This window comes from Vulpes vulpes, chromosome 8, assembly GCF_048418805.1.
Source record: "Vulpes vulpes isolate BD-2025 chromosome 8, VulVul3, whole genome shotgun sequence".
In the NCBI taxonomy this organism is placed as follows: domain Eukaryota; kingdom Metazoa; phylum Chordata; class Mammalia; order Carnivora; family Canidae; genus Vulpes; species Vulpes vulpes.
The window spans coordinates 62,351,194-62,378,065 of NC_132787.1; the positions used below are offsets into that span (position 1 = coordinate 62,351,194).

General features: G+C 37.2%; 1 protein-coding gene across 1 annotated transcript in view; it reads left to right on the top strand.

The window, feature by feature from the left end:
• ALMS1 (ALMS1 centrosome and basal body associated protein) overlaps positions 1-26,872 on the top strand; it is a 223,335-nt gene that overhangs the window by 19,296 nt on the left and 177,167 nt on the right. Inside the window, exons 2-3 of the mRNA XM_072766940.1 lie at positions 15,251-15,376; positions 24,771-24,966. Coding sequence (XP_072623041.1) covers positions 15,251-15,376; positions 24,771-24,966 — 322 coding nt within the window. The remainder of the gene's footprint in view (positions 1-15,250; positions 15,377-24,770; positions 24,967-26,872) is intronic.

Genomic DNA, 26,872 nt, shown 5'->3' on the forward strand with positions numbered 1-26,872 from the left:
GCTTTATGAAATGTGTTTCTTCAATAACAAGACTTGACAGTCCAAATGACTCATTGATCCATGGGCTGCAGAATGGACGTTGTATTAGTAGGCATGAAAACAACATTAATCTTGTACATCTTCATTAAAGGTCTTGGTGAGTAGGTGCAATGTCAATGAGTGGTAATATTTTGAAAGAATTTTTTTTTCCTTAGCAGTAGGTGTCAACAGTGGGCTTAAAATATTTATTAAACCCTATTGTAAAAGATACTGTTGTCCAGGCTTTTCAGTTCTACTTATAGAGTCCAAGCAGTGTAGATTTAGCATAATTCTTAAAGGCCCTAAGATTTTCAAAATGATAAATGAACATTGGTTTCAATTTAAAGTCACCGGCTGCATTAGCCCCTAACAAGAGTCAACCTGTCCTTTGAAGCTTTTTTTTTTTTTTTTTTAAAGGTTTTATTTATTCATGAGAGACAAAGAGGCAGAGACATAGGCAGAGGGAGGAGATGCAGGCTCCATGCAAGAGCCTGATGCGGGACTCCAGGATCACATCCTGAGCCAAAGGCAGCGACTCAACCGCTGAGCCACCCAGGCGTCCCTGTCCTTTGAAGCTTTGACGCCAAGTGTTGACTTCTTTCTAGCAATGAAAGTCCTAGATGCCATCTTTTTCTAACATAAGGCTGTTTTGTCTACATTGGAAATCTGTTGTTTAATGTAGCTCCCTTCCTTAATTATCTTAGCTAGGTCTTCTGGTTAACTTGCTGCAGCTTCTACATCAGAACTTGCTGCTTCACCTTACACTTTTGTTATAGGGACAACTTTTTTCCTTAATCTCATGAACCAACCTCTGCTAGTCTCAGACTTTTCTGCAGTATCCTCACCTCTCTCAACCTTCATACAATTGAACAGAGTTTGAAGGCCTTGTTCTGGATTAGGCTTTTCCTTAATTAAGGGAATGCTAGATTGTATGCTAAGAGTATGTTTAATTTTGTAAGAAACTGCCAAATTTTTCTAAAGTGACTGTACCATTTTGCATTCCCATCATCATTTAGTAATGAATAAGAGTTTCTGTTACTCAGAGTACTTCTGTACTCTGAGCAGCATTTGGTGGTGTCAGTATTTTGGATTTTGGCCATTCTACTAGGTGTGTAGTAATGATCTCATTATTTTAATTTGCAGGTCCCTAATGATAATATGATGTTGAGCATCTTCTCATGTTCTGTTTTCCAGATGTGTATTTCTTTTGGTGAAGTATCTGTAGAGATCTGTTGACCATTTTCTAATTGGGTTGTTTGTTTTTTGTTTTCAAAACAAATCACTGAGTTTTAAGGGTTGTGTATTTTGGTTAATAATCCTTTATCAGATATGTCTTTTACAGATATTTTCTTCCAGTCTGTGGCTTATCTTTTTATTCTTTTGACATTGTCTTTCACAGAACAGAGTTTTTAATTTTTTTTTTTTTAAAGATTTATTTATTTATTCATGATAGTCACAGAGAGAGGAGAGAGAGGCAGAGACACTGGCAGAGGGGGAAGCAGGCTCCATGCACGGAGCCCGACGTGGGACTCGATCCCGTGACTCTGGGATCACGCCCTGGGCCAAAGGCAGGCGCTAAACCGCTGAGCCACCCAGGGATCCTGAGTTTTTAATTTTGATGAATCCAATTTATCAATTACTTCTTTCAAGGATTTTGCCTTTGGTGTTGTACCTAAAAATTGTTCATCATACTCAAGGTCATCTAGGTTTTCTCCTGTATTATTTTCTAGGAGTTTTATAGTTTTTATAATTTCACATTTGCACTTACATCTGTGATCAATTTTGAGTTAAATTTTGTGAAGCATGTAAAATTAGTGTCTAAATTCAATTTTTTGCTTGTGGATGTTTAGTTCTAGCGTCATTTGTTAAAAAGACTGTCTTTGCTCCATTATATTGCCTTTTGTTCCTCCATCAAAGATTAGTTGACTCTATGTGGAACATTTCTGGGCTTTGTTCTGTTACAGTGATCTATTTGTTCTTTTGCCAATACTACACTGTCTTGATTGCTGTAGCTTTATAGTAATTTATGAAGTGAGGTAGTATCAGCCCTCCCACTTTGTCTTCTTTAATTTTGTGTTGGCTGTTCTGGGTCTTTTGCCTTTCCTTATAAACCTTAAATCAGTTTGTCAATACCCACAACATAATTTGCTTAGAATCTCTTGAAAGTAAATGATATATCTTTTTAAAACACAACAGAAAATTATTTTATAAACAAACACCATATTCTCTTATACTTTTAGAAGCTGCTTAAGCATTTATAGACTTTGCAAGACATATAATAACAGGACATATAATAATATATGTAATAATTATATTATTACTTGATTGTGATTGCAATTTTGTTGAATCTATACATCATGTTGGGAGGAATTGACATGTTGGCATTATTGAGTCTTCCAAACCATGAGCATGGTAATTAATACCTTTTTGATTTATTTCATCAGAGTTTTATAATTTCCATCATATAGATTTTATACCTATTTGGTTAAATGTATACATGAGTATTTTAATTTGGAGGGTGCTAATGTAAATTTCAGATTCCAGGTGTTCATTACTGGTATATAGGAAGGTGATTGATTTTTTCCTGTTTTTTAATGTTCGAGAATCATTCACAGAATATCCATCTACTTTTTTGAAATTGGAGTATTAGAGTCTATTTATTTATTTTTTTTATTTTTATTTTTTTAGAGTCTATTTATTATTGAATTGTCTATTTCTCCCTTCATTACTTTCAGTTTTTACTGGGGGCTCTGATGTTAGGTGCATAGGGAGTTTTGTATTCTGACTTTTGTCATTATGAAATGTTCCTGTTTATCTTGAGTAATTTTTTTTGTTGTTTTAATGTTTTTTAAAAAAATATTTTTCAGTTTCAATTCCACTATACTAACATTACATTAGTTCAGGTGCACAATATAGTGATTTAACAATTCTGTACATGACTAAGTGCTCATGATTAATATACTCTTAATCTCCTTCACTTATTTCACCCATTCCTTCCCACCTCCCCTCTGGTAACCATCATTTAGTTCTCTGTAGTTAAGAGTCTGTTTCTTGGTTTCTTTTTAAATTCCACATATGAGCAAATTCATATGGTTAATTGTCTTTGACTGACTTATTTCACTTAGCATTATATTCTCTAGATCCATTCATGTTACTGCATGTGGCAAGATTTCCTCCTCTTTTATGGCTGAGTAATATTCTCTTGTGTGTGTATGTGTATAAATACACTACATTTTCTTTATCCATTCATCTACCCATGGACACTTGGGCTGTTTCCATAATTTGGCTATTGTAACTAATGCTGCAATAAACATAGGGGTGCATATTATCATTTTGAATTAATGTTCTCATATTCTTTGGGTAAATACCCAGTAGTGGAATTACTGGATCATATAGTAGCTCTATTTAAAAAAATTTTTTTTAAGAGATTTTATTTATTTATTCATGAGAGACACAGAGAGAGAGAGAGAGAGGCAGATACACAGGCAGAGGGAGAAGCAGGCTTCACGCAGGGAGCCTGATGCGGGACTCGATCCCGGGTCTCCAGGATCACACCCTGGGCTGAAGGTGGCACTAAACCGCTGAGCCACCCAGGCTGCCCTCAATTTTTAATTTTTTGAGAAGGCTGCATACTGTTTTCCACAGAGACAGCACCAGTCTGCATTCCCAGTAGCAGTGCATGAGGACTTCTTTTTCTCCCACACCTTCGCCAGCATTTGTTTCTGTTTTTGATTTTAGCCATTTGACAGGTAGGAGGTGATATCTAACTGTAGGCTTTTTTGTTTTGTTTTGATTTGAGAGAGAGAGGGTGGGGAGAGCAGGAAAGACTTGTGTGTGTGCTCTCAGTGGGTGAAGGAACAGGGACAGAGGGAGAGAGAATCTTAAGCAATGCGGGCTGATCTCATGACCCTGAGATCATGACTTGAGGCAAAATCAAGAGACTCCTAATTTACTGAGCCACCCAGGTGCTCCTCATTGTAGTTTTGATTTGCATTTTTCTGATGATGAGTGATGTTGAGGAACTTTTCTTGTATCTGTTGACCATGTGATGTCTTTTTTTGGAGAAATGTCTGTTCATGTCTTCTGCTCATTTTTTAATTGGGTTATTTGGTTGTTTTTGGTGTTGTGTACTATTTGTGTGTGTGTGTGTGTGTACTCTTTTTTTAAAAATATATATTGTGTACTAACTTTTCCCATTCAGTGGGTTGTCATTTAGTTTTGTTGTTTCCTTTGCTGTGCAGAAGCTTTTTATTTTGATGTAGTGCTAAATAGTTTGTAGTTAATAGTTTGTCTTCCTTGCCTCAAGTGATATATCTAGAAGGATGTCGTTATGGCTGATGTCAGAGAAATTACTATGTGTGCTCTCTTGTAGGATTTTTATGGATTTTTGGATTTGGGTCATTAATCCATATTGAGTTTATTTTTGTATTTGGGGTAAGAAAGTGGTCCAGTTTCATTCTTTTGCATAACTCTCCAGTTTTTCCAACACTGTTTCCGTTTGTTAAAGAGACTGTCATCTTCTCATTACATATTCTTACCTCTTTTGTCAAACATTAATTGATCATATAATCAATTTATGTTATTTTAAAAAAAAAAGATTTATTTATTTATTTATTTATTTATTTATTTATTTATTTATTTATGATAGAGAGAGAGAGAGAGAGAGAGAGGCAGAAACACAGGAGGAGGGAGAAGCAGGCTCCATGCCGGGAGCCTGATGTGGGACTAGATCCCGGTAAAGATCAGGCGCCAAACCACTGAGCCACCCAGGGATCCCCTCAATTTATATTATTAATATTATTTCTGGGCGTTCTCTTTTTTTCCCTTGATCTATGTGTATTTTTTGGTGCCAGTACCATACTGTTTTGATTATTGTAGCTTTGCCAGTATATCTTGAAGTCTGGGATTCTGATACCTCCAGGTTTTCTTTTTTTCAAGTTACTTTGGTTATTAGGGGTCTTTTGTGGTTCCATACAAATTTTAGGATTATTTATTTCAGGGGATCCCTGGGTGGCTCAGCTTGATGTTTAGTGTCTGCCATTGGCCCGGGTTGTGATCCTGGAGTCCTGGGATCGAGTCCCACATCAGGCTCCCTGCATGGAGCCTGCTTCTCTCTCTGCTTGTGTCTCTGCCTCTCTCTCTCTCCATCTCTCTCTCTCTCTCTGTCTCTCATAAATAAATAAATAAAATCTTAAAAAAAAGATTATTTATTTTAGTTCTGTGAAAAATGTTGCTGGTATTTTGATAGGGATTGGATTAAATCCGTAGATTGCTTTAGGGATTATGGACATTTTAACAATATTGGTTCTTAGAATCCATGAACATGGAATATCTTTCCACTTATGTTGTCTTCAATTTATCTTTTCTTTTCTTTTCTTTTCTTTTCTTTTCTTTTCTTTTCTTTTCTTTCCTTTCCTTTCCTTTCCTTTCCTTTCCTCTTTTTCTTTTCGTTTCTTTTTTCTTTTTCTTTTTCTTCTTTTTCTTTTTCTTTCTTTCTCTCTCTTTCTCTTTCTTTCTTTTTCTTTTTCTTTCTTTTTTTTCTTTCCTTTCTTTCCTTCCTTTCCTTCCTTCCTTCCTTCCTTCCTTCCTTCCTTCCTTCCTTCCTTCCTTCCTTTCTTCCTTCCTTCCTTTCTCTCTCTCTCTCTCTCCTTCCTTCTCTTCTCTTTCTCTTTCTCTTTCTCTTTCTCTTTCTCTTTCTCTTTCTCTTTCTCTTTCTCTTTCTCTTTCTTCTTTTCGATTTTGTTTATTTGTCAGAGACACAGGCAGAGGACCAAGCAGGTTCCATGCAGGGAGCCCGATGTGGAACTCAATCCCAAAACCCCAGGATCATGCCCTGGGCCAAAGGCAAGACACTCAACTGCTGAGCCACCTAGGCGTCCCTCTTGTCTTCAATTTCTTTCATCAGTGTTTTATAATTTTCAGAGTACCAAGTCTTTTACCTTCTTGGTTAGATTTATTCTTAGGTATTTTATTATTATGTTTTAATATGTTTCATATTGATATTACTGTAGCCACTCTACCTCTTTTAGGATTGTTTGCATAGTAAATCTTTTTTATCTGTCCTTTAATTTTTTTTAAAAGATTATTTATTTATTTATTCATGAGGGACAGAGAGAGAGGCAGACACAGGGAGGGAGTCCGACCCAGGACTCAGTTCCAAGTCTCCAGGATCATGCCCTGGGCTGAAGGCGGCGCTAAACCGCTGAGCCACCCGGGCTGCCCTGTCCTTTAATTTTCAACCTGTTTGTCTTTTTGGGCCTAAAGTGTGTCCCCTATAAAGAGCATACAGTTGAATCTTTTTTTTTTTTTTTTAAGATTTTATTTATTTGTTCATGAGAGACACAGAAAGAGAGAAGCAGAGACACAGGCAGAGGGAGAAGCAGGCACCATGCTGGGAGCCTGACATGGGACTGGATCCCAGGTCTCCAGGGTCACGCCCTGGGCCGAAGGCGGCGCCAAACCACTGAGCCACCAGGGCCGCCCAAAATCTTTTTTTTTTCATGCAGTCTAGCACAACATATGCCTTTGATTGGATTATTTAGTTCATTCATAGTTAGTGTTATTGATATGTTTGGATTCATTTCCATTTAACACTTTATTTTCTATATGTCTCATGTCTCTTTTATGCCTTTAGTGCTTACATTGCCACCTTTTGTATTAAGTAGATTATTTTCTCATACCATTTTATTCTGATTTATAAAATTATAATTCTTGTTATTATTAGGGCTTAGAATACACATATTAACTTATCAGAATCTGCTTCAGATTTATTAGGAGTTAGTGCAGTGTCATATAGAGAAACTTTATGCCCATATAAATCCATCCCCTCTCCCCTTTTTAATGCTATTAATGTTAGGCACAGGTCAATATATGTTACATACTCAACAATGCATTGTTTTAGTTAAAACTTTATAAAATCTTAGGTTTTTTTGAAGAATCTGGCAGAATGGAGAATAACAATTATATATTTGTAGAGATTGTTTTATTGACCTTTTTATTTTCCCTATCTTATACTTTTCATTTCTTCCCTTTTTTTGAGGTAGTATGTGGTGTAATTTTCTTACTCCATTGTGACTCTTATTATCTCCTCTGTGCTGTCATTATCAAATATATTTCTGTTATAGACCCAACGATACAATTACATATATATTGTTTCATACAGTTGCTTTTTAAATCAATGAAAGGAAAAAAAAGAGAAGAAATATGCAGTTATATTGTCTTTTGCAATTACCTGCAAAATTGCTTTAATTGGCTTTTTGATGTTTTCCATAAATTTGAATTACTCATGGTGTCACTTGCTTTTATCCTGAAGAACTTCCTTTAGTATTTCCTAAACTGGTTTGTGATCAACAAATCTTCTGTTTAATTTATCTGGGGCTTAATTTTTTTAAGTTAATTGTAACAAAACACATATATAAAATTTACTATCTTAACCATTTTTTTAGGTTAAGTATTTGAGAGAGAGCGGGCATGAGCAGGGGGGAAGAGCAAAGGAGAAGGAGAAGCAGACTCCCTGCTGAGCAGGGAGCCCAATGGGGCTCAATCCCAGGACTCTGAGATCATGACCTGAGCTAAAAGGCAGATGCTTAACTGACTGAGCCATCCAGATGCCCTTCATCTTACCCATTTTTTTTTAAGATTTTATTTATTTATTCATGTGAGAGAGAGAGACAGACAGACAGACAGAGGCATAGGCAGAGGGAGAGGGAGAAACAGGCTTCATGCAGGACGCCCGATGCAGGATCAGTCCTGGGACTCTGGGATCACACCCTGAGCCAAAGGCAAACGCTCAACTGCTGAGCCACCCAGGCATCCCAATCTTAACTATTTTTAAGTGTGGGATTCAATAATGTTAAAACTGTGTTAACGTTGTTGTACAACCAATTTTCAGAGTTCTTTTTATCTTGCAAAACTGAAACTTTGTGCCTGTTAAACACAACTTCCCATTCTTCCTCATCCCAGCCTATGGCATCCACCATTCTGTTTCATGTTTCTTTGAATTTGATTACTTTAGGTACCTCATTTAAGTGGACTCTCACAGTGTGAGTCATTTTGTGACTGGCTTATTTCACTTAGCATTTTTTTAAAAGATTTTTATTTATTGTGAATATGCTGCTGTGAACATGGGTGTACGAATATTTCTTTAGGACCCTGCTGTTAGTTCTTTTGGGTATATACCCAGAAGTGGAATTGCTGGATCCTATGGTAATTTTTTTTTTTTTTTAATTTTTTGAGGAACTACCATGCTGTTTTCCACAGTGGCTTTACCTTTTGTATTCCATCAGCAGTGCTTAAGAATTTGAATGTCGGGGATCCCTGGGTGGCCCAGCGGTTTGGCGCCTGCCTTTGGCCCAGGGCGCGATCCTGGAGATCCGGGATCGAATCCCACATCGGGCTCCCGGTGCATGGAGCCTGCTTCTCCCTCTGCCTGTGTCTCTGCCTCTCTCTCTCTCTCTCTGTGACTATCATAAATAAATTAAAATAAAAAATAAAATTCTTTAAAAAAAGAAAGTTTAAAAAAAAAAGAATTTGAATGTCACCACATCCTTAACAGTGATTGTTTTGTTTTGTTTTAAGATTTTATTTATTTATTCACGAGAGACACAGAGAGAGAGAGTGGCAGAAACACAGGCAGAGGGAGAAGCAGGCTCCACGCAGGGAGCCTGACATGGGACTCAAACCTGGGTCTCCAGGATCATGCCCTGGGCTGAAGGTGGCACTAAACTGCTGGGCCACTGGGGCTGCCCTTGGATTTTTTTTTTTAATTTATTTATTTTTTTTTTATTTTATAGTGGCTACCCTAACGGGTGTGAGATGTTATCTCATTGTAGTTTTGATTTGCACTTCCCTAATGTTTAGTGATGTTGAGCATCTTTTCATGTGATTATTGGCTATTTGTACATTTTCTTTGGTAAAGTGTATTCAGATCCTTTGCCCATTTTTTTTTTTTTTAATTTATGATAGTCACACACACAGAGAGAGAGAGAGAGAGAGAGAGAGAGAGAGAGAGAAAGAGAGAGGCAGAGACACAGGCAGAGGGAGAAGCAGACTCCATGCACCGGGAGCCTGACGTGGGATTCGATCCCGGGTCTCCAGGATCGCGCCCTGGGCCAAAGGCAGGCGCCAAACCGCTGCACCACCCAGGGATCCCCTTTGCCCATTTTTTAATTGGGTTATTTTACTTTTTATTATTGAGTTGTAATAGTTATCATATATTCTGGCTATGACTCTTTTATCAGATATATACCTTGCAATTTTTTTCTCCCATTCTGTGGGTTGTCTTTTTACTGTGTACTATGATAGTGTCTTTTGATGCACAATTATTTTTTTTAAATTTTCACGAAGTCCAGTTTGTTTTTCTTCTGTTAACATGTACCATTGGTGTTATACCAGAAAATAACACCAATTTGGATTGCCAATCAGTGTCATGAAGCTTTTTTTCCATGTTGTCTTGTAAGAGTTATATTGTTTTAGGTCTTTCATTTAGGGTTTTGATCCATTTTTGGTTACTTTTTGTATGTGGTTTTGGGTAAACTAGTTTTCATTGTGTAAGTTTTTCACCTTTTTGGTTCCTTCCTAAATATTTGATTCTTTTTGATGCTATTTTAAGTGGAATTGTTTTTGTAATTTCTTTTCACATTGTTTACTGTGTATAGAAATGCAATTGGTATTTGTGTGTTGACTTTGTATCTAGTCTGCTACTTTGCTGAATTCACTTATTCTAACAGTTTGTGTGCGCACATATGTGTGTATAATCTTTGGAGCTTTTTTTTTCTTAAGATTTATTTAATCATGAGAGACACAGAGAGGAAGAGAGGCAGAGACATAGGCAGAGGGAGAAGCAGGCTTCCTGAGGGGAGCCTGATGTGGGACTCCATCCCAGGAACCTTGGGATCACAACCTGAGCAAAAAGGCAGACCCTCAACTACTGAGCCACCCAGGCACCGTAGTCTTTGGAGGTTTTTTTTTTTTCTTTTTAAGATTTTTTATTTATTCATGAGAGAGAGAGAGAGAGAGAGAGAGAGAGAGAGGCAGAGGCACAGGCAAAGGAAGAAGCAGGCTGCATGCAGGGAGCCCAATGTGGGACTCCATCCGGGGACTCCAGAATCACGCCCTGGGCCGAAGGCAGGCACTTAACTGCTTAGCCACCCAGGCATCCCTTTTCTTCTTTTCTTTTCTTTTCTTTTCTTTTCTTTTCTTTTCTTTTCTTTTCTCTTCTCTTCTCTTCTCTTCTCTTCTCTTCTCTTCTCTTCTCTTTTTTTCTTCTCTTTTCTTTCTTCTTTCTTCTTTTTACGATTTTTTAGTTCTTTGGAGTTTTTTAAATCTTTTTTTTTTTTTAATTTTTTATTTATTTATTTATGATAGTCACACACAGAGAGAGAGAGAGAGGCAAAGACACAGGCAGAGGGAGAAGCAGGCCCCATGCACCGGGAGCCCGACGTGGGACTCGATCCCGGGTCTCCAGGATCGGGCCCTGGACCAAAGGCAGGCGCCGAACCACTGCGCCACCCAGGGATCCCTCTTTGGAGTTTTTTTATATTGAAGATCGTATCATCTGCAACTGAGATATTTTGCAGTTTTCTTTCCAGTTTGGTTGCCTTGTATTTCCTTTTCTTGCAAAATGTTCTAGTTTGAATCTCTAGCATTATTTTGTTCCTGATCTTAGAGGAAACACTTCCAATCTTTCACTATTGAATATGCTGTTTACTGTGGCTTTTGCATATATGGTTCTTATTATGTTGAGGTAGTTTTCTTCTTTTCCTAGTTTGTTGAATGTTTTTACTATGAAAGGGTGATGACCATTGTCAAATGCTTTTTCTGTATCACTTGAGATAATCATCTTGGTTTATCCTTAATTCTGTTACTAGGAGGTATTACACTGATTTTTTATATGTCGAACCATCCTTGTGTTCTAGGTTTAAAATCTGCTTGATTATGGCATATAATTTTTTAACGTGCTGTGCATTCTGTGTGCTAGTATTAATTTTGTTGAAGATTTTTGCTTCTGTGTTCATTGAAAATATTGGTGTTAGTTTTCTGGTTTCCAGTGTCTTTGTCGTTGTCTCATATCATGGCAATGCTAGCCTCAAAATGAGTCAAGAAGTGTTCCTCTTCAGTTTTTTGGAAATGTTTTAGGAAGTTTGGTGTTCATTCTTTTTAAAATGTTTGATAAACAAATGGCAGTGAAGCCATCTGGTCTTTGGCTTTTCCCTGTTGGGAGGTTTGTGATTACTGATTTAATCTCCTTGTTTCAGGTTTGTTCAGATTTTCTCTTCTTTCATGATTCAGTATGTGTTTCCAGGAATTTATGTATTTCTTTTTTGTTTGTCCAGTTTATTTGTGTACAGTTTTTTTGTACTGTTCTCTTATAATCCTTATTTCTGGGCCATTGTTTATAATTTTTCCTTTTTTGTGTCTAGTTTTATTATTTTGAGTCTTTTTTTTTTCTTAGTCCAGCTAAGAGTTTGCTAATTTTTTTGATCTTTAAAAAAACCTTAACTTTTAGTTTCATTAATTATTTTTTTCCTCTGTTCAGTATTTTATGTGTGCTTCAGTGTTTATTATTTCTTTCCTTCTGCTTGTTTTAGGTTTAGTTTGTTGTTCCTCTAGTTCCTTGAGGTTTAAGTTAGGTTGTTGATTTGAGATCATCCTTTTGTTTAAATGTATGCCTTACAGCTGTAAATTTACAGTTGTAAATTTCCTTTAGCATTGCTTTGTTGCATCCTATAAGTTCTGGCATTTTGTGTCTTCATATTTATTTATGTCAAAGTTTTTTTTAATTTTCCCTTGTAACTTCTTGTTTGACCTATTGGTTTTTAAAAGAGTGTAGTGTTTAATTTATATATATTTGTGGAAATTTCCAGTTTTTTTTCTGTGCCGTTGATTTCTAGTTTCATTCCACTGTGGTTGAGAAAGACACTGTGTATTTCAGTCTTTTTGAGCTTGTTAAGACTCATTTTGTAGCTAACATGTTCTATTCTAAAGAATGGTCCATATATACTTGAAAAAAATGTATATTATGCTGTTTTTAGGTGGAGTGTTAATGTACATAGATATGTGTTAGGTCCAGTTGGTCTGTATTGTTGTTCAGTTCCTCTATTTCCTTATTGTTCTTTGGTATGGTGGTTTTATCCATTATTGAAAGTGAGGTATTGAAGTCTTTTAATATACTATGTTGCTCTGTGTTTCTCCTCCAAAGTCTTTAAAAATTTGCCTCATTGATTTGGGAGCTCTGAGGTTGGGTGCATAAATACTTGTAATTGTTATGTCTTCTTGGTGATTTGACCCTTTTAAGATTTTATCGTGTCCTTTGTCTCATAACAATTTTTGATTTAAAATCTGTTTTGTCTGAACTTGGTACAGCTATTCCTGTGCTCTTTTATTAGCATGGAATATCCTTTTCCATCCTTTTACTTTCAGCCTATGTGTGTCCGTAGATCTAAAGTGTTTCTCTCATGGACAGTACATATTTGGAAGACTACTAACTTTTAATATTACAAAATTAGGGAAAGACTCTTTCAAACTTTTACTTTATACCAAAGACATTTAATCTCATATGAAGAGTTCATGACACTTGCATAGTTTTGAAGCATTCATCTTAAAACTTCTTCAAGAGGGGTGCCTCCATGCTCAGTCATTTAAGGGCTTGGCTCAGATCAAGCCCTTCACTGGGCTCCCTGCACAGCGGGGAGCCTGGTTCTCCTTCTGCCTTCTATTCCCCCTTTGTGTGTTTGTTCTCTCCCTCTCCCTCTTTCCGAAACTCTGTGTCAAATAAATAAAATCTTAAAGAATCCTTCAAATACTGGGTTATATTCAGAGGCAATAGTGGGAAAGTTGATCAAATTTATGAGGATGTAATAGAAATTAGTTTTCTCAATGATGTCTAAACAGATGGGTGATAAAAATAGGAAGTTTTGGGGTGCCTGGTGACTCAGTGGTTGAGTGTCTGTCTTTTGCTCAAGTCATGATCCTGGGGTCCTGGGATCGAATTCTGCATTGGGCTTCTTGTGGGGAGCCTGCTTCTCCCTTTGCCTATATCTCTGCCTCTCTCTCTCTCTCTCTCTCTCTGTCCCTCATGAATAAATAAATAAAACCTTAAAAAAAAGGAAGTCCTGGGGAATGGATTTTTTTAATAAGAACTTTTAACATTTAGTTTTAATTTTAGGTTTTCTTTAAACTGATAAAAGTGAGAGGAGAGTTCATTTTCTCACACATTGGGTTAGTTCTCAATGTGCTAGTTTCTCAACGTATCATTAGTTTCCTACAAATATCCTAATGAATTGAACTCTCTTTTTATAAGCTGTTCTGGAACAGAACAGCTCTTTAAGGCAAGACCCCCATGCTCCACAACCTGCATTATTTCGCTGCAGTGAATAGCCATTTTGAACATTCATGTTGGCATTCTTCTTTCCTGGAGGGCACAAAGATTAACTGTGCCAGAACATTGGCTGTATTGTTACAGATTTAGGAATTTCAAATGGCCAGAACGCATTTGCAAAAACAGTTTTATTTTTTATTCTTTGTCCCTTAAAAATCGCCACTGAAGCAAGATGGGTGTGCACCATGGTACTCTACCTATAGAGAAATCCTTTTGGAAGAGTTGATATCTTAGAAATCTCTATAGTTATTGAGTAGATTTTAAATAAGCTGGTCTTAACAAAAACACATTGTTGTAAGCATTCTGTAAAAAATTTTTTTTGTATTGTTAGTGTAGTATCTGTTTTAATTCTGGAAAAAATCTGATGACCTTGAGTTTCCTTCAGAGGCTCATTCACATTTGTGGTTATTAATATTTTGTTAGCATTCATCTTCCTTGACATTCATAACTGCCTATTTTACTTTATAACTTCTTCCCTTTTTATGGACATTGTGTATTTATTTCTTTGAGGATCTGAGGTACTCATTGTAAAGTTTTTAAAAAATATAGTTTGTAATCATTTGTAGCAGGAGTGTTTTTTTGTTTTGTCTTATGGTGCACCCTTCTCTATCTGGTGTTTTTGTGGTTGTCTTTACCTTGCCCCTAGTGGCTGCTTTTTAAAAAAGAGTTCTTATATTGAAACTGTTTTTTTTTTTGTCCAGGGATATTGGAGGAAATCTCAGGAACCAGTCCCTGAACCAGTGGGTTACTTGACATAGGTCATTTTTGTTTGATTGCCTTGGATCTTTTCTATTTGCAATGTTTCAGCCTTGAGCTGCAGTCACAGCTTTTATTGCCTCCTTTCACAGGTTAAGGGAGCCCTGCTCTGATTTCACAAAAAGCCTGATGTTTGTACCCACTGCCTCCACTGGGTTGATTTTAGTCCCTATTTTTAAGGCTAATTTCTTAGATGTCTCAAAAAATAAGATTTTAAAATAACTTGCTTGTTTCTGCTTGCTTCTTTTACTGGTAGGGATATAGGAGGTTAAGGATCTGCCATGGTTTATTGGAAAATATGTTGAGTTCTAACCTTAAGACTCTAGAGTAACCTTAAGACTATTTTTTTATTTTTATTTTTTTTAAAGATTCATTGTTTCTTTTGGAGAGAACGGGAGTGGGCGCTTGCACACATGAGAGCAAGGAGGAGAGCAGGGACAATGAGAGGGAGAGAGAGAGAGAGAGAGAGAAAGAATCCTATATAGACTCCATGCAGAGCACAGAGCCTGACACTGGACTCGATCTCAAAACCCTGAGGTCATGACCTGAGCTGAAATGAAGAATCAGGTGCTTAACCTACTGAGCCACCCAGGCACCCGTTTTTTTTTTTTTTTTAAGTGAAGGTAGTAATTTGGATAGTGGTTGTGGAGTTGAAATGTTTTATATACATATATATGTATGTAGGAAAGTGCTTTATAAACAGAGAAATATAAGTTAAAGTTTAGATTTTACTTATTGTTTAGTAGCAGCGATTGTGTTACTATTGTATTTAAATCTGCTTTACAGGGCACCTCCATGGCTCAGTGGTTGAGCATCTGCCTCTGGCTCAGGAAGGGTTAAACCAAAGTCCACACTCCCCTGACCCTCCCTCCCAGATCTAACCCACTGGCTTCAACAAATCATCTTAAAAAGTCAAGCGAGGGTACCTGGGTGGCTCAGTGGTTGAGTGTCTGCCTTTGGCTCAGGTCATGGTCCCAGGGTCTCGGGATTGAGTCCCATATCAGTCTCCCTGCAGGGAGTCTGCTTCTCCTTCTGCCTGTGTCTCAGCTTCTCATGAATAAATAAATCTTAAAAAAAAAATCTGCTTTTGATTTTCAGGTTGTCCCATTGACACATCATGTATGGCAAGAGTCATCATATCAAGGCAATAGTGGAACACAGATTTCTGATACTAATGTGGTCTTTGTGGAAAAAACAGCTTGGTGGGGGTCTAGGAATGATCAGGTATGTCTTGTGTAACTGGCAAACTATTTTTCTTTTCATAAATAGCATGAGAAATTCTGATTTAGCTGTGAAGAATGGTAAGAGGTGAATTTTCCATTTTTCTATTAGATCTTTGATAGTTTTAATTATATAGAATAGCATTTCAATTTCTTTTTTGTCTCAGGACTCCTTTACATTCTTCAAAACTATTTTAAGCATCTTTTGTTTGTATGAATTATTTCTATTGATATTTAGTTTACTATAAATTAAAACATTTAAAGATATTTTTAAAATAACATATCCGGGACGCCTGGGTGGCTCAGTGGTTGCCGTGTTCCTTTAGCTCAGGGTGTGATCCTGGAGTTCTGAGATCGAGTCCCGAGTCAGGCTCCCTGCATGGAGCCTGCTTCTTCCTCTGCCTATGTCTCTGCCTCTTTCTTTCTTTCTCTCTCTCTTTCTCTTTCTCTCTGTGTTTCTCATGAATAAATGAATAAAATCTTTTTTTTAAATTTATTTTTATTTTTTTAAATTTTATGATAGTCACACAGAGAGAGAGAGAGGCAGAGACACAGGCAGAGGGAGAAGCAGGCTCCATGCACCGGGAGCCCGACGTGGATCCCAGGTCTCCAGGATCGCGCCCTGGGCCAAAGGCAGGTGCCAAACCGCTGCGCCACCCAGAGATCCCAAATGAATAAAATCTTAAAAAAAAACCCCAACAAACATGTTATATAGTAGCATAAGTAATATATTTAAAAATGAAAAATATTTTCCAAGACAGAAAAGTTAGTTGAAAAGTGGCATTGTTCTACATTTTTTCATATCTCTTTAATGTCAGGTGTAATAAAGACAACGTATTAGGGTTCTCCAGAAAAACAGAACCAGTAGGAGATTTATACATACATATACACACACACACACACACACACACACACATACAACACACACACAAAATAAGAAATTTGCTCTTGTGATAGCTGAGATTTCTAAGATCTGCAACCTGGAGACCCAGGAGAGCTGATGGTATAGTTGTAGTCTGAATCCAAAGGCCTGAAAACCAGGAGAACTGATGGTTTAAGTTCTACTCTGAATCCAAGCCTAAAGGCAGGAGAAGACCTGGATGCCAGCTTTAAGACCATCAGGCAGAGAGAGTAAATTCTGTTTTGCTCAGCCTTTTGTTCCATTCATTTGGATGAGGCTTAATCCACAGTGGAAAGGGCAATCTCCTTTACTTAGTCTGTGGATCGAATGTTAATCAAATGTTAATCTAGACACACAGACACATGGAACAATATTTTCCCAAATATGTGGCCACCTGGTGGCTCAGCCAAGTTGACACATAAAATTAACCATCACAATTAGATTCTCCTATCTGCTTCTGCATTTAGTCTTTTGGGATACATCACAATATGTGAAGAAAATCTGGACTTACATAGAAAAGGGAGCCCCATATAGATTTCCTGAAAGAGTGTCTGTGACTGCCAAGGATCTTTGGTCCACTCTTTGAGAACCATTGATCTAGAGTATACTCATAAATTTAGAAGAAATGGAAAAATTATGAGCAGATAGGAAAGAGGCTTATATGTTTGTTGGAGGAAAAATGTAGCCTCATTTATAATGGTTAAATATTTAAGGTTGATTATCTAAGATCTTGGGTATCAGTTTCTTCTGGTACCTTCAATTTCCCCTAAATTGCAGTGATTATTCATTTGATGCAAGATATGGAGAAAGGAAGTTTGCTGTCATGAAGGGAAAGGAATGAAAAGAAGCCTTGACTAGAAAATTCATAGCACTCTGGGACTCTTAAGTGAAAGGGGGATTGCAATGGACTGAATTGTGTGGCATAAGATGTGTTGAAGTCGTATTTCCCAGTACTTTAGAATATGTCCTTATTTGAAAAAGGGTGATTGCAGATATAACTTAGGTGAGATCATACTGGAGTACAGTAGGCCCTTAATCCAATATGACTGCTGTCGTTAGAGGAAAATAGGATGCGTAGAGAGAGACACACACAGGAAGAAGTCAGCCTTATCAAGACAGAGGCAGCCAAGGAATGTCTGGGGCTACCAGAGGGTGGAAGAGGTAAGGAAAGGATTCTCTTTAGAGTCTTTCGATGGTACATGGCCCCGCCAACACTTTGATCTCAGACTTCTAGCCTCCAGGACTGTGAGAAAATAAATTTCTGTTGTTTGGAACCCCCTAGTTTGTGTAACTTTGTTATGGCAGTCCTAGGAAATGATTATAGGGATATATCCCTAAATAGTTTGGTAGTCTCTGAGGATATATTTATGGTAGAGCATGGTCCAAACGTAGTTGTCTTCCTTTTTGTCCCTATCTTGTGAAATATACGCCGTGAAAAAAAAATATGCCTTGGATAGATCCTGTAGCTCTTCTTTTGCTGCCTTCATGCCTGGGTTCCTCAGCATAGCTGGAACATTATGCCACTTTCTCATTTCCCCCCTTTTTCTCCTTGTTTTTTTTTTTGGTTTTTAAAAATTATTTGTTTATTCATGAGAGACAGAGAGGCAGAGACATAGGCAGAGGGAGAAGCTGGCTCCCTGCAGGGAGCCTGATAGCAGAACTCGATCCCAAGACCCCAGGATCATGACATGAGCCAAAGGCAGATGCTCAACCACCAAGCCACCCAGGCGCCCCTTTCTTCTTGTTATTCTGTTCATTCATCTTTGTTGCTGTTTTCTGAGTTACCTCTCTTAATTCACTGAAAATATAGCTCTTGCTACACTGTTCTCAGTTTCTTTCACTTCAGCTTACATTACCCATGTAGTGCCTAAAACTCCCGGATCTTTGATCTAACCTACAGAGATCTTTTCCTCCACTTCTCCTCCTAAACTTTTACCCCTACTAGGGGTACCCATCCTGTAGTCACAGTCTAGACCATGTCACCTCCAGCAACTTGAGTACGAATGTCTCATCCCCAGCTGTTTGGTTTAATACTCTGCTCCCTGTTCATTAAATGAAATTTTTAAGAATGTTCTTCATTTCCTGCTGTTAACCTCATTGATGTATAATTTTATCACAGCAAACTTCGCTTTTCTAGGTATACAGTTTGATGAGCTTTGAGAGATATATGCAGTCATAACCAGTACCACATTTGAGATACACAAGGTTGCTGTCACTCCCCAAAAGTTCTCTTGTACCTCACTGTAATCAGTCGTCTCCCCCATCCTTAGTCCCTGGCAACTACTGATCTGATTTCTGTCCCTATAGTTTTGTCTTCAAAATTAAAATATATAAAAAACAAAAAAACAAAAAAACAAAATTAAAATATACAGGCTTTCGAATCTGGCTGCTTTTACTTAACACATGCTTTTGAGATTTATCCATATTATTATGTGACTCAGAAGTTTGTTCTTTTTAATTTTTTTATTGCTGAGTAATATTCCATACAGGTGCAAATTTTTGTAGACAAATGGCTTCATTCTCTTGGTAAATACTTAGGAATGAGATTACTGGCTGATACAGTAATTGTATAATTGTATGTTTAATGTTGTAAGAAAGTAATAAACTGTTTTCCAAAGTGGCCATGCCATTTTGTCTTCCCCCACAATATATGAGAATTCTAGTTGATTTGCATCCTTGCTGGTTCTTAGTATTGTTAGTTTTTTTGTTTTAAAAGTTTTAGCCATTCTAGGTATATTATGGGGTCTCACTGTGGTTTTAATATGCATTTTCCTAATGACTAATGATATTGTACATCTTTTTTTTTTTAAGATTTTATTTATTTATTCATGAGAGATACAGAGAGAGAGAGAGAGAGAGAGAGAGAGAGGGGCAGAGACACAGGCGGAGGGAGAAGCAGGCTCCATGCAGGGAGCCCGACGTGGGACTCGATCCCGGGTCTCCAGAATCACACCCTGTGCTGAAGGCAGCACTAAACCGCTGAGCCACCCGGGCTGCCCTGTACATCTTTTTGTGTGCTTATTTGCCACCCATGTTTCTTCTTTAATGTAGGGTCTTTTAAAATCTCTTCCCCATTTTTTTTTTTTAATTTTATTTATTCATGAGAGACACAGAGAGGCAGAAGCATGGGCAGAGGGAGAAGCAGGCCCCATGTAGGGAGCCCAATGTGGGACTTGATCCTGGAACTCCAGGATCACGCCCTGGGCCGAAGGCAGGTGCTCAACCACTGAGCCACCCAGGTGTCCCTCTTCCTCATTTTTATTTTTTATTTTTTATTTTTATTTTTTTTAAAGATTTTATTTATTTATTCATGAGAGACGGGGGAGGGGGCAGAGACACAGGCAGAGGGAGAAGCAGGCTCCATGCAGGGAGCCCGACGTGGGACTTGATCCCGGGTCTCCAGGGTCACAACCTGGGTCGAAGGCGGCGCCAAACTGCTGAGCCACCCGGGCTGCCCCACTTCCCCATTTTTAAAGGCTGATTTGTTCCATTTGTTGATTTTGGGAGTTCTTTATAAATTCTAGGTGCAAGTCCTTTACTAAATGTGTGTTTTGCAAATATTTTTTTTCCCTACTCTATAGTTTTTCTTTGAATTCTTTGTCTTTTAAAGAGCAAAAGCTTTAATTTTGATGAAATTGGTGTATAGCTTTTGTTTTTCGATGTTTTGTATTGTGTTCTGAGAAATTTTGTCCTAATCCTATGTCACAAAGATTTTTTCCTAGAAAATCTGGAAGGTTTCTCAACCTTGGCAGTTTTGACATTTTGGGTCACTTAGTTCCTCATTGTATGGGGCTGTCTTGTATGTTGTAAGGTGTTTAGCAGCATCCTTGACCTTTTCCCACTAGATTCAGTAGCACACTCTCATGTTGTAACTATGAAACATGTCTCTAAACATTGCTAAATGTCCCATGGTTGAGGGAAGAGAGGTTGTCAAAATTTAACCCAGTTTCGAACCAGTTTTTGAAGTTTTCTAGTTCTAGGTTTTACATTTCTATGATCTATTTTGAATTGGTTTTGTGTATGATATAAAGTAAGTGTCCATCTTGATTTCTTTACATTTGAATATTTGTCATTCCAACACCATTAGCTGAAGAATACTGTCTTTTTGTCTAGTGCTTCCTTGGCATCTTTATCAAAAACAGATTATATATGTGTTGGTCTATTTCTGGACTTTATTCCATTGATTTGTATGGCTTGTCATACCAATTCTGCACTCTTAATTTTTGTACTCTCTTAAAATCAGGAGTTCTCCCACTTTGCTCCTTGTTTGAAAAATGGTTTTGTTTTTGCTAGATTCTTTTAATTTCTATATAAATTTTATTTTATTGTTTTTAAAAAAATTTTATTTATTTATTCATGAGGGACACAGAGAGAGAGACACAGGCAGAGGGAGAAGCAGGCTCCATGCAGGGAGCCCAATGCGGAACTTGATCCTGGGACTCCAGGATCACGCCCTAGGCCGAAGGCAGGTGCTAAACTGCTGAGCCACCCAGGGATCCCCCAAATTTCTATATAAATTTTAGAATCAGCATGTCTATTAAAAAAGCCTGTTGGAATTTTGATTAAGATTGCCTTGAGTCTATACATCAGTTTGGAGAGAATTTACACCTTAATATTTGAGTTGTATAATCCACCAACACAACAGTTCTTGCAGTTTCATTTAAGTGTTTAGTTTTTTCATCAGTATTTTGTTGTCTTCGATTTACCAAACTTAACATGTTGTGTTACCTTTTTTTAAAAACATTGCTTTTAGGGACGCCTGGGTGGCTTGGTGGTTGGGCGCCTGCCTTTGGCTCAGGTCGTGATCGCAGGTTCCGGGATTGAGTCCCACACCGGGCTCCCTGTGAGGAGCCTGCTTCTCCCTCTGTTTTTGTCTCTGCCTCTCTTTCTCAGTCTGTCTCTCTCATGAATAAATAAATAAATCTTTAAAAAATAAATAAACATTGCTTTTATTAAGGTGTAATTAATCATACTGATGTTTTTAAAAATTTTAATTTCCTATTCACAAATATATAGAAATATAAATGATTTCTTATATTGACCTTGTAAGTCACATTTACTGATTTTGGTAATAGGTCTTTTGTAGATTTTTTTTTTTTTTTTTTTTTTGAGAGAGAGAGAGAGAGAAAGAGAGAATCCCAAGCAGGCTCCATGCCATCACAGAGCCTACAGGGCTCATTCTCACTACCCTGAGATCATGACCTGAGCTGAAATCAAGAGTTGTACACTTTACTGGCTGAGCGACCCAGATGCCCTAGGACTTTCTAAATAGACAGTTGTATCAACTATATGTTTTTTTCCTTCTTAATATATGTATTTTATATCACTGGTTAGGATCTACTTACTATTTTACTTAATCTACTTTATGTTCTGACCAAAGCAAGTTTTGCCAACATTTGTATAACTGAATACAATGAGAACTTTTCTGTCCTTATTTTAGGTGCAATATAGCATTTGACACTGTTAACCATTGCATAACTTCTTAAAATCATTTCCTTTCATGGCTTCTATTTTTTTTTTTCTACCTTTTCCTTTCCTGCTTTATCTTCCCCTGTTCAACCTCAAAATTGAAGGTTGCAAGATATGGACCTGAATAATGGCCAGATGTGGTTTTCAGAAAAAAAAAAATGGGGCATGGTATTTTAAAATTTTTGAAATGGACACACTTTAAAGTGTGTATGCAGTGCATATTTGGCCACAGGTCCCATCACTCTCTAATTCCAGGCGGTTTTACTCATTTCTGTTACTTCCCTGGCCCTGTACACATTTGAGCTTTTGATTTCTTGAAATCAAACACTTTCAAATCAACACTTTCTTGAAGTGTTGGGATGTTTTGGTTCTCATCTAGATTCAGGGGTTTAAATATATCTGTATACTTAAAAATCCCAAATTTATATCTCTAATCTTTATTTCTCCAACAGAATATATTTATATCAAAAACATTAGGGATTTGAAGGCCTTTTTTTTTTCTTTTTAAAGATTTTATTTATTTATTCATGAGAGATGCAGAGAGAGAGAGAGAGAGAGAGAGGCAGAGACAGAGGCAGAGGGAGAAGCAAGCTCCATGCAGGAAGCCCGATGTGGGACTTGATCCTGGGACTCCAGGATCATGCCCTGAGCCAAAGGCAGATGCTCAACCGCTGAGCCACCCAGGCATTCCTTGAGGGCCTTTTTATATTGATTAAAAAGGTATAACAAGTAATCGTTGTGTACTAGAAACATAGCAACAAAATCTACAGAATCTTGTGACCAGCACCAGGTGTTGTTCGTGTGTTGAATCACTTAATTGTACACCTGAAACTAATATTACACTGTGTTAAGTAACTGGGACTTAAATAAAAACTTAAAAAAAAGGAAAAAACCAAAATAAGCAGGAAGAAAAGGAATTTTTTTAAAAAGAGCTTATTTATTTATTCATGAGAGACACAGAGAGAGAGAGAGAGAGAGAGAGAGGCAGAGACACAGGAAGAGGGAAAATAGGTTCCCTGCAAGGAGCCTGACGGGGACTGGATCCCAGACCCCAGGATCATGCCCTGAGCCGAAGACAGATGCTCAACCACTGAGCCACCCAGGTGTCTCTGAAAAGGAATGTTGAATTAAGGGCGTTTTAAAATTTTATTTCATGGTGGGAAATTATAAATATGTTTACTTGGGGAGAGGAATGATGAAAGCAGGAGAATCAAATAGGGAGGCAGTCATTGAAAAGAATGGAATGAGATGGGAAGGCCTCTGATAGGTAGAGACTATTTTTAAGTTACAAGATGAGTATAGGGTTGTAGATCTGTTGACAGGAAGATAAGAAAATTCCATTGCCTGCTATTCACTTAATTGAAGTAGATGAGGTCATCAGTTGGAAACGAGGAAGGAGAATTCAGTAGTTCTGAGGAGAGAAAGTGTAGTCATTTTAGCAAGTCAATTCACCAGGAAAATATAATAGGATTTCTATGCAATGCTGAGTGTCCTTGAGGTTTAATGCCATCAATTTAAAGAAAACGACATTTGGGTTTGTGTTTTTTTACTCTGCAATGTGCAGCTGCTTGGATTTGGATAAGGAGAATGTTTAACTAGAGAACTGAGCTTTTACCAGGCAAATATGGTAGTGGGAGAAAAGGGGAGGAAAGTTAAAGATATTTGCAAGGCAGTGGTTATGAGTATGACAATGAACTCTCAGAGTGGTAAAGAGGGAAATACAGGTAAGAAAGGAATGATGACTAGTGTAAATGTAATAGGATAATTGTCCTAGTGAGGTTAAGGAATTACTGAAGTTTAGCTAGAGTAGAGTGATCTGAGGAGGCCAGAGGATGGGCAGGCAGGAGAGCCAACAGACAGCTGTCTCTGTGGAGTGAGTAATAAACTATGGGACCAGGCTCAAACCATGCTTAAGGAGTCTGAGAGATGAGTTGGGGACTAGAGGTTTTGTTATAGTGAGAGTCACACAATGACTGCAATTACCTTTGCTTTTTAAAATTTTATTTATTTATTATTATTTTTAAAACTGACCCTTTCCCTTTATCTTTTATATTTTTATTTTATTATTTATTTATTTTTAAAATTTTTTTAAAGATTTAATTTATTCATGAGAGACACAGAGAGGCAGAGACACAGGTATTGCAATAAATTTATGTTTTATATTTTGGGCTTATGTGTCTATTAAATTTAATTTTCTAGTTTTTTTAGTTTTTTATTTTATTTTTATTGACTTATAACTTACTAATTTTAATTAGTATTTTATTTTATTTTATTTTTTTTAAAGATTTTATTTATTTATGAGAGAGAGAGAGAGAGAGAGAGGCAGAGACACAGGCAGAGGGAGAAGCAGGCTCCATGCACCGGGAGCCCGACATGGGATTCGATCCCGGGTCTCCAGGATCGCGCCCTGGGCCAAAGGCAGGCGCCAAACCGCTGCGCCACCCAGGGATCCCTTAATTAGTATTTTAATAAAATGTTAAATTTGGAAGTAGGAAAAAATCGTTCCTTCCCATAGATACTTTGAGAAGCATTGCTCCGAATCTTGCCACTAATCTAAGAGTAAACACTTGAAAGAGACCATTGGATTATGTGATAATGTTACACAATGAGAAGAGCCACGAGTCCATTAGAAAGCAGTATAGCTAATTAAGAATTCAGTAGAGTGGTCATGTGTAGAGCATTTTACAACTTTAGGTTTGGAAAATGTTTTTCAGTATTATAATTCTAAAGTTTCATCAAATAAAACCAAATGTAAAAAAAAAATGTATTGCTACAGTGAAGAGAACTATTCAAGAATAACAGAAACACTAGTGATATAACACATTAAAAGATGGATAATGATGGGAAGAGGTCTAAAATGTGATTAATATTGTGAAAAACATACAGAAAGAGTAGTTTTACTTTCTCTAAACACTCATATAGGAAACTATATGCTACATGAGTGGGTGGATAGTTAAATCTAAATACTAATGTATATGGTAACTCAGTTAATGACTTAGCATATTTTCCTTCAAAATTATTGTTTTAGAGAACAGAATCTTGGCATTATCCTCCGCAAGAAATGGACTCTTCCCACACTTTGGATACAACCCAGACCAGGTTTAATATGAGAGAGGAAGGGACCGAAGTGACAGACTTCCCCTCTGTGGAGGAAGGTATACTGACCCAACCAGAAAATCAAGTAAAGAAATCCAAGAGAGATCTCTTATGTTCGCCACTGCTAGGTAATACCTCTTTATTTTTAACCAGTAGTAATAACTCATACTTGTAAAATACTTTTGGGGGACTTCAGGTCCTGCATTCTGTCTTTTTTTTTTTTTTAAGATTATTTATTTATTTGAGAGAGAAGTGTGTGTATTCATGTGTGTGAATGCTTGTGGGTGAGCAAGAATACGGAGAAGTAGAGGGAGAGGGAGAGAGAATCTGAAGCAGTGAATATGGAGCCGGATAGGAGGCTCAGTCTCTCTACTGTGACACTTAACTGACTGAACAACCCCGGTGCCCCTAAATCCTTTCTTGAGTTGAGGAGCTCTGTAGAACCATTGTCAAAGGTCTTAGCTTATTTCTGATTTTCCACACTGGCTAACTGGTCTAGTTATGTTAAATGTTCACTTGCCCCTCATTATGTCCTATTCCTCACAGAAGATAGAAAGATGATAACTTCCTCTCTAGTGGGCATACCTCCTCAGCCCTGAATTTGTGGATTTTTTTCTTGGGGTAGACTATATATTATCCTTTGACAACTTCTCTTAGCAGTGGAGACTCCATGATCCTAAAAAAAAAAACCCAAATGTTTATGCTTACTTTATTAGATTCTTAGAATTAGATAAGGCATATGTTATTCTCAGTTTTCAGACCCCAAAAGTAAGATAAAGAGGTTAAATGACTTGTTTGAGGTAGATCTTACTGGTTTCCTCTGTTCAGTATTGAACTGATTTATTAGCTCTTTACAAAAGCTAAACTTTAAGTGCCTTTCAGATTATCAAGGTAGGAGATAGAATTGTACTATTACAACTTTGGATCATATGGATGTGGAAGAATGCTTAACCAGTGTGGTAATATCAATTTTTTCATGCCTAAATGATAATTAATACTATTTTGTTCTTTGTTTTATTCAGTTTTGTTTTTTTTTTTTAATTGAAAGAAAATGAAACAACCATATATATTAGAATTAACCTTTGACAGGGGAATGAGATTTAACCATGATGTTAGCTTGTCAGAGTTTTGTAGAGGAGTATCAATAGGTGTTAATTCACAAGATTTTTTCAAACATAAGCCAAGGCTATCCAAATCAAAATACTGATGCCGATGTATTTTATGATGTGGATCATCAAAGTCCATTTTAGTTTCACATTTTAAGAAAGATGTAGACAGTGGGGCACCTGGATGGCTCAGGCCGTTGAGCTTCTGACTTTTGATTTTGGCTCCAGTTGGGGTCTCCTCAGATGTAGGATACTCAGCGGGGACACTGCTTCGGATTTTCTGCTTTGCCCTCTGCCCCTCTCCATGCTCGCATGCTCTCTCTTTAAAATAAATGAATGAATAAAACAAACAAACAAAAAAAAAACTAAAAAAAAAAAAAGTTGCCAGCACAGGATTTCGTTTGTGAGGAAATGAGTAGACAGTAGATGAAAGAGAAGACTTTGCTATGATGAGTTGTTTAAGGGGCTGTCAAGCTAAAGAGGAAGGAGCTTAACTTTCATTCATTCATTCATTCATTCATTTGTTTAACAAATATCTTAAGTGCCTATGGTATGTTTGTTGCTAGGGATATTTAGATGATGAAAGCTACTTCCACTTTTGGGAAACAGCCTAGTAAACAGGAAAATAACTGTACCTTGGGATGAGTATTATAATGGTCTAGAGCAAGGATCTGATTTTGTACTGACCATGACCTAAGAATAGTTTTTGCATTTTTAAAGGATTGTAAAAACAAAGAAGTATATGTGATGGAGACTATATGTGATCAACAAAGTGTAAAATATTTATTAATTAACCTTTTATTAAAAATGTTTGCTTATTCTTAGTCTAAAGGTTAAAATGAGAATACATAGCTTATAGGGAGGCCATTTTCAATTTGATATAAGAACGAGCTTTCTAGGGCAGCCCCGGTGGCCCAGCGGTTTAGGG